This window comes from Dasypus novemcinctus, chromosome 20 (genome assembly GCF_030445035.2).
Source record: "Dasypus novemcinctus isolate mDasNov1 chromosome 20, mDasNov1.1.hap2, whole genome shotgun sequence".
In the NCBI taxonomy this organism is placed as follows: Eukaryota; Metazoa; Chordata; class Mammalia; order Cingulata; family Dasypodidae; genus Dasypus; species Dasypus novemcinctus.
The window spans coordinates 14,389,747-14,402,881 of record NC_080692.1 but is presented as its reverse complement, the minus strand read 5'-3'; the positions used below and the strand labels follow the sequence as shown (position 1 = coordinate 14,402,881).

General features: G+C 53.3%; 1 protein-coding gene across 18 annotated transcripts in view; it reads left to right on the top strand.

Annotated features, from left to right (window-relative positions):
* PFKFB3 (6-phosphofructo-2-kinase/fructose-2,6-biphosphatase 3) overlaps window positions 1-13,135 on the top strand; it is a 376,565-nt gene that overhangs the window by 73,419 nt on the left and 290,011 nt on the right. For 7 of the 18 annotated variants that reach the window (XM_071210082.1, XM_071210081.1, XM_071210080.1 and 4 more), the window contains exon 2: window positions 12,326-12,451. In XM_071210082.1, coding sequence (XP_071066183.1) covers window positions 12,326-12,451 — 126 coding nt within the window. Of the gene's footprint in view, window positions 1-3,944; window positions 4,434-4,702; window positions 5,336-12,325; window positions 12,452-13,135 lie in introns of those variants that run through there. The other 11 variants (XR_011646627.1, XM_071210078.1, XM_071210077.1 and 8 more) reach the window with 7 other exon arrangements.

Here is a 13,135-nt window from a genome sequence, read left to right as displayed (position 1 = left end):
CTACCAGCCACACATGGTTCTTGATCACTTGAAATGTGGGTCGTCCAAATTGAGAGATTAGTCTAAATATACACCAGATTTTTTGAGATTCAGTGTACAAAATAGAATGTAAAATATCTCAATTTTTTATAACATATTACAATGATAATATTTTGGATACACTAGGCCAAATAACCTACGCTGTTAAAATCAGTTTCCCTCGTTTCTTTGCATTCCTAGAAGATTTTAAGTTCCATCTATGGCTCCTATAGGACAGCTGTGCTCTAGAGCACCTAGAAATGTCACATTATGCCTCTTGCAGGCCATTCTGTAAAAATGTGTTTCTTTACAATAGAAACTTGAGATTTATTTAATATAATAATTGGAATAATGATCAAGGCATTGGAGTATTTCCTCTTCTCTTTTCTCTTTACTAATGAATTAGTGCATCTTGAAACCATTGAGAAATAAACAAAAGGCTCAAAGCACCCTCTCCATGAGTAGACTTTAGTATTGCAGTGGTGACTTCTACTCCGGGCTCAGGACTGGCTCAGGACTGATGGCGAAGTGAGTCACTGCGGGGTTCTCATCTGAACCCCAAGTTCTCATCTCAATCCCAAGTCTCAGAAGCTTCTGCACTAAGAGTTTTCCTTGGAGTGATCCTCAGGGTCTCTGCAGGGAACCCGTCTCTTCCCGGCGAGATTCTTTTCCCTTTGTGCCTCTAATCCAGTCTCCTCCAGAGACTGTTGGAGCTGGTTTGGGTGATACTAATGCTGTGACTTGCCACCAGTGGCCCTGCGCGCACCTTTCCGGTGTCCTTAAAAGCCGTGGCTGTGGCTCAGCTTCCCGGCTGACTTCTCCAGAGTGCACAGCCTGAGTCGGATGTAACAGGGGAACCCGAGCGTGGCAGCAGTGGCAATCGCATTTCCAGCAGAGTTCTTTTTTAATGCTGACTGTTGCATCTCATAAAACCATTTGTTCCTTTTCTTGACTTTACAGCAATAGCTACCCCATGCCTTTTCTGGATCACGAGGTGTGGGTGGCTCTGGGAGGGTGACTCCTGAGCAGAAGCTGGCACTCTTCCCACACGGTAAGAAGTGCTTTTATATCGTAGGGCCATTTGCAAGTGTGTCGTTCTTAATCTTGGTAATAGTTTCTGAAGATGATCCTTATTCTGATGCCCTCAATGTAAGTGAGCACTGTGTCACTTAGAGGTGGCTGTCTAAATAAACCACTTGGACATGAAATTGTGCTGTTGGCATCGCTGTTGGGAAGGAGATTGAGCACTCCAGTTGGAATGTGATTTAATTGGGAGAAACTTGAAAGACGACCAGACTAACTGAACATCTTGTACTCTGAGCCTCAGTTTCATCATTTTTAAGGGAAGGAGTGTCCGAGTATATGTTGGGGGCCAGAGGAGAGACACTGCAATTCAATTCAGATTTATAAATCTGACAAGGCCCATGCTTTATTTGCCACTTAGCCTCTGGTACAGCTGTTCTCTACGAATACTTGTTGAATGTAGAAAGAAATGCAAGGCCTATATATATACTGCATCTATATAAAATACATATATAAATTAATGTTGTTTTTATTTTTTGAATGACTTTTTTAAAACCAAGTGTGAATTCATTCTTGTTATCCACTCATTCCCAATTCCCACTGCACTGTCAGAAGTCGGGATGGCGTGGGGGATTAAACTGACTTGCGCTTTGCCTGCATCCACATCTGGTGCAGGAGGTGAGACGGGAAGAATCTCGTCTTTGCTCTGAAGCTGTGGCTGCCCAGGGTGCTATTCTGTAGCTGGGATCCCTGAGGAACATAAACTGTCTCTGGCCTTGAAACCTGGCCCCTAGTCAGACAAGTAATCTAGGTCAGGAGATTAAAGATGTGCCTCTCCTGGGGCGCCCCCACTGCCTCAGCTGAAACCAGCCGCAGTTGTTGGCAAGAGGGAGGAAGGGCTGCCTCCGGGTCCACTGGCCTTTTCTGGAAGTGTGGGCAAAGAATCCTGGCTGGAAGTAGCAGTGAGGCAGGCCCACCAGTTATTACACAGAGGCTCGTGTGTTAGGTGGTAGGGGGTAGAGGCTCGCTCCAGCAGCGACCTCAGCCGACCCCACCTGCAGGAACTTTTCCTTGGAGTTCCGGCGGTCCGGACTTGCTGTTTCTTTCTTAATCAGTCCACTCTTATTTCAGGAGTGGAGTGGGACTCTTTTTCCCTTGGACATTATAGGGTGTCCTGTCTGGCATTTGCCCTAACTGCAGAAAAACAAGTTCAAATGCAATGCACTCGGATTTCTGAACAGCTGTCCGTGAGCTCGAAACCAGACAGTCAGCAAAAGCTGCCGGAGAGCAGGGACTCCGGGGAGGGCGGCGCGGGGCAGGGTGCCCGAAGCTGGGGGCAGGGGGTGGGGTGGAGGCAGGGGCACCCCCTGGGTGGGCGACGCTCGGCGCGGGAGGAGAGAGGGAGGCGGGGCGGCCGAGCAGGCTGGGGAGCAGCTGCCGCCGCCGCCTCCCCGCGCCGCGGCAGGGGCGCGGCTGCCAGGAGAAGGCGCCCTCCCAGCGGAGTGCATGTGGGACGTGAGCGACGTGTGGCAGCCGCTGCTCATGCTCTTCCTAGGGTTTCAGGCGCCGCCTTTCTTCCTTCCAATCGCCACTTAAGTGCTTCTCTGCAGCGCCGCGCCCCTGTCCTCGCGCAGGTGGCCCCGCTTAGCGGGCGATGCCCTTGTAGGCGGTGGGACCCCGCCCAAAGCGTCCCCCCCATCTTGAAGGACGGCCACACATCTTATGTCTCCCACGGACGCAAACCTGCGAGGAATGGAAAATTAGGCCCCCCCCCCCTCCAAATTGGTGAGGGAAAGGTTTAGGGTTGTGTTAGGTAAATGTTATGAATGTCTCCGAATAAGTAACTCCTGGGCTTATGGTCAGGTCGTGAATTGCGGGTCCCCTAATTTTATTTACTCTTTTACTCTTGTAAAGAAGAATATTTTACACGGTGGGTGTAAAAACCCTGCTTCTCGCATTGGGGTCCAGCCTCCGCGGCTTTTGCCGCCGGGTACCAGGTGCCCCGAGGCCTCTCAGACCTGGGGTCCGGGTGCTGACACGGGATGGGAGGGTAGGGAAAGTGAGACCCGCTGGTTTAGGAAATGGGAAGACTAAAACGTGGTGGAAACACGTGGCCATGGAACCCCACTTGGAATCCCCCTGAGGGAAAGACCCCACCAGAAGGCTGCTGAGAGAACACGGCCATAAGAGCCCCATTGGAAATTAGATTTCTTTGGGGGTCCTGGGAAAGCTGCGGATATCCAGTCTCATCACAGGGCGCCCTGGGGAACTGATGGGTGGGCTGATCAATCAGAGGAATAATTAATAGCTTAAAAAGTAACCACAGCAGCCAAAGTTTGCTCTCTGCCTGGAGCAGCCCACACCTACATCTGGTGATGTGTAATCTGTTATTTCCCCCCATTTCTGTTCTCCCATTTTCCTTAATGAACTACTGGCCTAACTAAACCAGCATGTTCTTAAATTCTTTTATGTAATAAAGCCAAAAACCTAGAGCAGGGACTCTTAACCAGGGGTCCATGTACCAGAGATTTCAGGGGGTCTGTGAGCTTGAGTCAAAAATTAAAAATCAACTTTATTTTCTCTGACCAGAGAAATCTAGTAGCATTTCCTTCACTTATGAATGTATGCAATAAATAAATTACAATAATATTCATTTCAGCTGACTGGCAAGGGGTCCATGGAACAAAAAAGGTTAAGAACCCCTGAGCTAGAGGAATCTGGGTGCATTATCCCAGGTGGGGGCGCGGGGCTGGTCTGGCCTGGGTCGGGGCTGCAGGAGCAGGGAGTGCTGTTTCCGCGGCCCTGCAGGCGGCACCAGAGGGCCACCTCCTGGCTCCCCATCCCCCACGAGAAAAGGGGCTGGGATCCAAGAATGTGTCGCCGCCCCCGGGGCTGACGTGTGCGTCGGTGTGGGCTTGAACTCTTAAAAGTACCCGTGGTGCGCGGGCCATCCTCGCAGAGCCGGAGAGGGAGCCCGGCGCTGGGAGGCGCGGTCGTCTTGCCGCGGGCGCACGTCTGGCCGGAAGAGCGACATCGGCTGTCACGCCGCCTTCGCATCCCTGCTGCACGTGCCACCCCTTGATGCCCGCCCCTCTCGCAGCGGCTGGCGTGGCGGAGCCGCACACGATTTGCCAGCGTTAATTACTTGACACAAAGCACTTTTCCAAAAAAGCAGCGTTCAGGGAGTCGCCCCGGGGCCGTGCGCCCACGCAGGCATCCCCTCTTCTTTGTTTCCTGAGGTCGCCGGGCCGCTCTCTTCCCCAAATTTGAATACTCCTGGAGGGTTGGAGGGTCGCCCGAAAACTAGGCTGTGAAGATGCCCTTGGAGCTGACCCAGAGCCGGGTGCAGAAGATATGGATTCCTATCGACCACCGCCCCTCGTTGCCCAGAAGTGAGTACAGATGCGCCCTGGGCCCGGTGGCAGGGGCGGGCGCGCCGCGTGCAGAGCGAGGGCCATTGTGTGGCCGGCGCCGCGGAGGCGCTTTTGTGCGGCTCCTGCCGCCGGCGCGCGCTGTGCGGGGCGGTCCCCGCCCCGGACTCGCCGAGCGGCCGGGGGACGGTGCGGCGGGGGCTTGCCGAGGGTGGGACCGGCTCGGCCTCGGGCGCGGGGCCGGGGGCCGCCCCAGGCCGGCGGGGGGGTGGCGCTGTGGCCGCGGGGCCGGGCGTCTCTGTTGAGGCTCAGGTTGGCAGGGAGGCTCGGCTTTGCTCTCGCCGAAAGCAAAAGAGGGAACCCCAGAAATGGCGATCGCGGCCGGCCCCCGCGCCGAAAATGTTGGGGTGCGACGCACAGGGAACCCCCGAGAGCCTCGGACCTGGGGAAACTTGTAAAGGAGAGCCCGCAGGCTCCCCGCGGCGAGCATCCTCTGCGGGCGCCTCTCGTGACCCGCGGCTCTGCGCCGCGCGCCGCCTCTGGTATCTCGCTCTCCTCCTGTCTTCTCTCCTCGCTTCCTATCGCCGATCTCTCCCTCCACTCTATCTGCATACATTCCTCTTCTCCAATCTCTTAGCTTGGGGGCGTAGGTGCGGAGGGCGGGGGGGAGACGACGATCGGAGAGCCACCTGGAACTAAGCTTTTCCCCCCTTTTTTGGGGCGGGTCAGTCGATTCGCGACTGCAGAGTTGGAGCTCCACACAGCACGTTTCATTTGCCGGCTGCCCACCTCCTGCCCTGCCAGTCATCTACCACAAATTCTTTGGAAAGTTTTCTCTCGGGAGCCATCCCTAGCTACGGAAAGCACCGCCCCTAAAACAAGTGCGGGTAGCATGACTTGAAGGCGGACGCCGCCTCTTCCAGGTAAACCGTGCCGGAGCGAGGTTTGCGGCCGAGCAGGGCCGTGCTGCCCGGTCCCGCGCTTGTCTGAGAGCCCGATGGCTTCACTGGGCTCCTGCGGTCCGCAGTGCTGGGCACTCGTGGCGCCCGGGCTGCTGGCTTCCCCTGGGGCCACCGCGGCCCTGGCCACTCTGCGGGCGTGACGGCCCCGCGCCCGCCCCCGGCCGCACCTGCTCTGGTGCGCACGCTCGCCGGGGCGTTGCGGTGGGGACTCCGCGAGGCGCTCCTTGCACTTGGGGTGGGCACCCCCACCAGCTTGTCCCTTCTGCTGGCAGTGAGGGTTTTGTGGGGGGCGGGGGCTTCCTCCACAGAAGGAGCGTTCTCCAGGAAAAATTTCCTTTCTTGTCAGAATAGCAGGGTTGGGGGCTGTGCAGATCTGGAAATTGTTTCTTGTTCCCCAGCCCTTTCAGATATGCTCTTAAACCGCTTAACTGCACCGGGGCTGGTCAAGGTCTGGTCGTGTTCCTGTTAAACCTGATGGTGGTGTGGAATGTAAACCCCTTAAACCCAGAGGGGGATTTAGCAAAGGCAAGCTGCAGAAACAACCCTCTTCCCATTCCGTGTTTGAGGAAAGCTAATCTTGTTTAGAAAGCACAACTAGTATTGGCAAGTCTGAATTCACTTGCAAACTGTAAATGGTCTTGCAAACTGTAAATGGTCCTCCAAATGTAGGTTGCTTTTTATTTATGTGTCCTTTGTATGTGCACACACACACAGTTGTCCCCGGAAGGGGTCATGGCGTGAGGGCAGGGTCTGGGAGGAATGGCGCATTCTCAGTTTCTGCAGAGGGCACAGAGAGCGGCTGGCATGAGCTCAGCGGTGTGACTTTCAGAGGCAGCAAGTGCGCGAGATGCTCTTTTGCTCCAGGCTTTAGAAACGCATCCATTAGGCTCCACCAGCCTGCACGTCTCTCACGCACTTGAGCCATTTGCCTGAAAATCCCTGTCAGCGCCATTGTGCACGTGGGGTGGGGTGGGGGCGCAGCTTTTAGCTGGTGGTTTAAGTCCCCTGTCCTCCCCCAGCCTTGGACCCCCCTGTGTGCAGTTCTGGACTGCAGTCTCGAGCACATTGATTCCTATAGATGTATGCACAGCCTGGCTATTTATTACATGTCTTTTGTTTGATGTAGTGGTATATTGTTTTATCCACATCTGTCTCACTGGAATAGAGAAAAGAGGATTTTTTTTTTCTTGACATCTTTCCTGTTTCCTTCCTTCTCTGAAAGCATTTGATCACTGGGTGTGGTTTTCTTCTTTCTCAACCTGTTACCCTCCTTATAAGTGGTTTCCTATTTGGGCATCTCCTGCAAGTTCCTCTGAGCTTTATTAACCAAAGTTATTAATAAAGTGGTTCATATACTAAGAACAAGAAAACAGCAGAAAGCCCGAGACTGGCTATGTTGCTATTTCTCCCGCAGAAGCATGTGAATTAGGTGTCCTGTTGTTGCTACACCAACATTCTGGTAAATGTTCCTTAAAAACCTGCAGTTTCCTTCATGACTTGGGGAGACTTTACTGGATTTGTGAATCAGTGCTTAATTGACAGGGAAGTTATATTATTGACTGGGCAAGAGCTGGCTGCCCTTTATGATTATCACCACTAAAAATTGAGAAGCCTCTGCATTCGAGTCCCTACTTAGCCGGGTGAGTTATTGAGCTGCTCAGTACCTCAGTTTCCTCTTCTGTAAAATAGGTTACATTATTGTGATGGATTCCATACAAAGTGGTGGGTCCTGAGATAAGGGCTGGTACTTAGTAGGCATTAGATATAAAATCATCAATCATCGAATCATAAATGAGAGAGAGATGGTGTTGATAGTGGCCGGTGCAGGGTTTTGCTAAACAGCAAGTAGAGAGACATCTTACAGCACCAAAAATTAAAAACAAAAACAAAAACAAAACTTTGGGATAAGACAAACTGCTAACTTACCTTTGCTTAAGGATTTAGAATAGACACTGAGGAGAACTGAGGGTGAAGAATGATTGAGCACTCAAATACTATTTGACTTCCATCTTGGTAGAAGGCTCAACCCCCACTGATGGTGTTTCTAGCACCAGCAAGACCCTGCCTGTAGCCGCAATTCTCAGCCTGGCTGCGCATTAGAGTCAGCTGGACTTGGAAAACAACTGCAGAAGCCATACTGTACCCTCCAACCAAGTCAGATTTGCCCCAGGTGGGGCCTGGGCACCCTCCTTGTTGGAGTTCTCCAGGTGGTTTGCAGGTTCAGCCACTGGCTGAGAACCACTAGGCCAGGAAAGCACTGAAAGGCTTTTAGATGCGACAGACCTAGGCTGGGCCCTCGTTCTGCCACCCCTGGTGCTGTGAGTCTGTGATGGTTTTGTATTATTATAGTGCATTTGTCAGAACCAAAGGATGCACATATATAAAGAGACCTGTTGTAAGGAATTGGCTTATGCCACCATGGGAGTTGGCAAGTCTGAATTCCATACGTTCGCCACAAACAGGAAACCAATGAAAGGGACCTCGAACTTCCCAGGGGAAGCCGGCAGTGGAAGAGCAGGAATTCTTTCTGACCTCTGAAATCCTGAGTTCTGGCCTTCAAGACCACCAGCTGATTGGCTGAGGCAACTCCCTTCCTTGCTAGAACACTCTGGATTGTAGATGCAGGCGGCGATCAGTGCCTTTGGCTCATAGATGCAAGTCCATCTACACCCCTACAGTAGCAATCAGGCCAACGCTTGCTTGACTGAACAGCTGGACCCCATAACCTAGCCAAGCTGACACATAAATTAGCCATTACACTGGTTTTCTAATGTCTAGGTTAGACAGGGCTGTGTTGGCAAATATTGACCGAGTGCACTGTACAAAGCATTTGGCGTGCTTTATGTTACGTGCATGTTTAACCCTCCCAACAGCCTTTGAGGTATTCGCTCATTTTACAGAAGTGAAGTGAAAATCCTGGATGGTAAGTGTCTTGCCCAAGGTCCAAAGAAGTGAGAGGCCGGGCCTTGGACTTTACTGCGCTCTCGAGCCTGCCCTCATTATCACTATACTGTTATATCGCCTCCAAAGCTTGCCAAATGATGCGCGAAAATGCCCCCTCCCCTGGTATCACTGGCAGAGACAATACTGGGCGGGAAAGGCCATTTGTTAGACATAAGATGAGCTAGACAGACATTAGCAAAGTGATGCTTGCACATGGCAACAATCAAATAGTACAGAAGAAGGCTTTGAAAGAGCTTTAGAAAGCTGTGCTGGCCCATCAGCCCCCCACCTCTCATAGAGGTTAATCGCTAATATTAACTAAGCGGACTCCTAGGGTGCTCCAAGCTTATCTGGTAACAGAAGAGAGAGTTGGTGTCAGCAATCAAGCTCCCCAGGGGTGTTAGCTGGCCTCCTTCTCCTGAGGGCCAAGCCTGCTAGCCTCTTTCCCAGAGATCCCTTCCTGCGGTAATGTGCGTACGTGTGTGACCACAAGGTCAAAGCAGGCCCTTCTGTGCAGTTTTCATTTTGCCCTTGACTAGATCACAGTGGTTACTGGAAGCATCTAAGTTGCACTTGGTAGTTAGGGAGACATCCCGTCTCGCTTTGCAGCTTGCTGTCTGTGAAACAGTCTCTTATGTTTTTGTTTTGCTTTTCCCTTGAAGTTTTCATTGAAGTATAACTTTCCTGCTTATAGGAAAAAACACAAGATGATTTGGTGCCTTCTTTTTGAGGTTAGCATTTGGAGTGCCTCTGGGTAGAATAAAGCCTGCCCAGAGGTATAGGGGCATCGGCAAGGTGTCTTCCAAACAGAAGTTTATTTTCAGAGAAGGAATTATGGGGCATCGTTGCTGAGGATGGGGACGGCTGCCAGTGCTTCTCACATTTTCAGAGACGTAACTGAATCTGGGTGGAGGACTGGAATTGGAGCCCAAGAATGCAGCCTCTCACCCTAGCTGAGAGGTAGTAAATAAAGCCTTGTAGGGTGGAGGGGCTCTCCTGCTGACCTATTATCATGACCCGGTTATTTTCATAATTGGCTACATCAGGTCACGATCACCTGCTGCTCCTCACGTTGGCCAACCAGCCTCCTGGATGATACAGTGTGGTTTCCTGTAGCACAAGTAGCCGGTTTGCATCATACACTTAACAAATGGGTATGACTAGCTTCCAGCTCAAACGTTACTGCCCAGCGAAGCTGGCCTTGGCCACTCAGTACCAAACTCACCCCCACATCTGACACCGTCGCGCTCTACACAGACTTCTGCTTTGCTTTCATCAGGCAGCTGTCTAGCGTGTACTGAAATTGTGCATTTGTTGGCCTGTGTATTGTCTGACCCCCACCCCCGACCGATGTTCCTGGGTGGCAGGAAGGATGTCCTTCTGATTCATCGACATGTCTTCTTGTGTCTTCCATGACAGCCGAGTCCCCAGGCTGGTTGAGTGAGTGAGCGAAGGTAGCAATACTATAGCATTGAGCAACTTGGTGACTTCCTGTGAGTTCCTCCTCCAGGCATGGCCTCAGCTGTGGAGATCACCTTCAGCCAGGTGGGGCAGGGGGGCCGCAGTCAAGGTGTCAAAGAAGTGCTCTTTAAGGGGATGCTGAACAGAGCCAGTAACTGTGTATCCCTTACACGTGCTTAAGTGATAACTAAATTTGAAGTGTTGTTTTTTTTATCAAAAACAAGTTGAAAATGTAAGATGGAATGAGATGGACAAGAACCCTTTGGAAAATCTTGTGTTAAACAAAATACTTAACCTTCCCTGATTGCTGTGCTATTGGGGACAAAGAGAAAAAAAGGAGAGATCCAGGAAGGGGGGGTGGTGGTGGTAAGAGATGGGGATCCCTTTCCATAGTGGGAGGGATGAGGGTGAATCAGGCAAAAAAGATCGAGTCCAAAGGTTTTGTAGTTTCCCTCTGATGTGGGCCGTGGGCCTCCCGGGTAAGTGACTGATAAGCCCGCTTTGGCGGGCCCTCTTGCAGCCCCTTTGAATCTGTGCAGGAAGCCAAGCAGAGCGGCTTCTGCTCTGCCATGTTGGGGAGTGATGGTTTGTTTGGGGCCGAAATCCAGCCTGAACTCCTGGCTTAAGGTATTTACTCTGGCATGTCTTTATGCTTTTTTCATTCCCCCAAACTATTTAATTGCAGTGGAGATTTCAGGAGATTAGTGGATAGACATAATCCCTGTTTGATAATTCGGGTCATCCTCTGCTCTGGCTTCCTGGGATCATTTTGGCAAAAGTATTCCACGTGTGTGCGTCCGTTCCTGGGCATACTTTGATGCTCTTGGGAGCAGTGGCATGATGGGGGGTGTCCCATAAGACTAGGGTGGGTTGGGGGGGGCGGTTGGCCCTTGCCTAGGGGGACGGATCAGGGGAGTGGGGATCCCTTCCAGGCACAAGTGAGAAAATGTCAGCAGTCGCTGTCGCTTTGCTGCAGCTGCCAAGTGCACTCTGGACGTGCCTGTCTCATGTCCCTGTTGTTTTCCAGGGGCAGCTCCTCTTTCTCTGCCTGCCCCTGGGGGCATCCACATAGTCCATTGGTGCCTCTTTCCCCATTCGTGTGCCCACCCCTGCTGGTCCATCCTGGATACTCCCGTGCTGCCCATTTCAAGGATCTCGTTTGTTCCAAGGTCACGGGAAGCTGAGAGCACCCAGCCAAGGCTTGATTTTGTGTGTGGCTCCTGAAAGTCTCCTGATCTCCTGGTAGCTTTTCTCCTTCCTCACTCTGTCTGCAGGCTGAGGTGGTCAGTGGTTTATTAGAAACAAAGTCCCCTCCCCGTCTCTTATGCTTACTTCCTCCTGACCCCAAGCCCACCCGTCCAGGAAGTGTATCCTAGACTCGCTCGTTGGGCGTTTGGACGTGGGGTCTCAGTTCGGTCAACAGGCTAAGCTTGGGACTCTGTCGAGATGTCCAGGGACTGGCACCCATCAGCTGACATGTGCGTAGCAGGGCCTCTGAACCTGAGATCCGCCTGGATCTCTGGGCACGCTCTAACAGCTTTCCCCCAGCCTGGGCGGCCCTGCCTGAGCCTGCCCTGGGAAGAGGTTTTGCGGAGCTGATAAGGAGAGCTCAGTGCCTCTGCCTGGCTTGGGGGTTGTCTCCCCAGGGCTCTTGCTTCCAATGGGAAGACACTGGCGCATGGGACTCGCTGTTACCAGGATACCAGAGCCGCCTGCAAGTCTAGGGCAAGACTGCAGCCAAGCAAGTACTGTGCCGCCAGTTTCCAGAATGGGGTTCTCTCTGGGCTGCTTTCTTAAAATCCAGTGAGAGTCTCCCGCCCGCCCTGGCATTTTGTCTTACTGGGGTTCTGAGGAGCGCGGGGCAGGAGCTTAGCAGCAGATGCCAGGAGGGAATTCACAGGCGGGCCCCTGGGTCTCCCCGAGAGGAATATTGGAGCCAGCCACCCCTCACCCCAAATCTGGGCCTTCGTGTCTGTGGGCACCTTCAGACCTGCCTTGCATTCAGCAGGACCCTGGCATCCGTCAGGGCCGGGCTGCGGGAAAGTGACTCTTGGGGGTGGAGGATGTTTTCTGTCGACCTCCACAGGGGCCAGAGTTCTGGGCCCCTGGCCTCGTTCTGAGAACGATTTTCACGGAAAGGCCGCCCAGACCTTCTGCGAGGTGGCAGGAACTTGCTGGTTGCCGTCTCTCTGTATTTCGGCCTCCTGGGCCAGGTCCCACCAGTACCCGCCGGCTCCATTGACACTGCTTTTGGAAACCACGCTTTCCTGCTGCCGCCTGCACCTGCGTCCCGCCCCTAGCCGCCCGCGGAGCACTCTTCTACTCTGGCTGGGGCAGGGCACCCAGGTGTCAGGCGGGGAATTTGAGGCTGGGACTAAGACGCGCAAGACGGAGCGGCAAGGGGGTGGGTGGCTGGCTAGCAGGGGCCCGAGCCCATTTCCTTATCCCACGCCTGGCGCTTTGAAGTCGGCATTCCTGTGAAACGCTTCAAGCTCTTTGTGCCCCAGCTTTTGCCAACCACCACCTTTCTGTATTCCTCTTTCCCAGCCTGCGGGCCGAAGCTGACCAACTCGCCCACGGTGATTGTCATGGTGGGCCTGCCAGCCCGGGGCAAGACCTACATCTCCAAGAAGCTGACCCGCTACCTCAACTGGATCGGCGTCCCTACGAAAGGTCAGGCCGCGGGGCGAGACCAGGGTGGGGTCCCGGAGTGCTTCATCCTGCTTGCCCTGCCCTGTCCCCCCACCACTCCCCACCCACCCACTGCAACCAAAAAAATCCTGCCTTCCATTTCTAGTGGCTGGCGCTCACAGCCCGGGACCACTCTCGGCGGGCCTGCTCCTTGCGTCCCTGCGCTGCCACCCTCTTGTTGTGTACGCACACCTACGTTTATGCTGGAATTTTTTCCTCGCAGCCACTTGCTTCTTTACCATCCTCTGCATCCTGCCCAACTCAGGATTTTGTCCCCTTCCTGAAGCCTTGCCTGAGCACCCCGGCCCTGTGACCCGTCTCCTGTAGACTCCCGTGGCGCTTCGTTGTAACATTCCTCCTTGCCGGTGTCATGAAGTGCTCCTTGCCATCCGGCTGCATTTTCAGGATTCTTTGCCTGGTCTCCTGAACCGGATGGGAAATGCCTTGGGGATGGGGACTGGTTCTTACCTTTGCTCTCCTCCCTTGTGCCTGGCGCAGAGTGCCCAGCGCCTAGTCCAAGCTCAAAGCTTGCCCATGCCCTGAGCTGCCAAGTCAGCAGGAGAATGGCCGGTTTGGACGCGGCCATGGCTGTGAGACCCCTGCCTGCTTTGGGCTGCCATCAGCAGAAACCGTTGCCTGCTAGACTGGCGACTGCCCCCGTTCTCC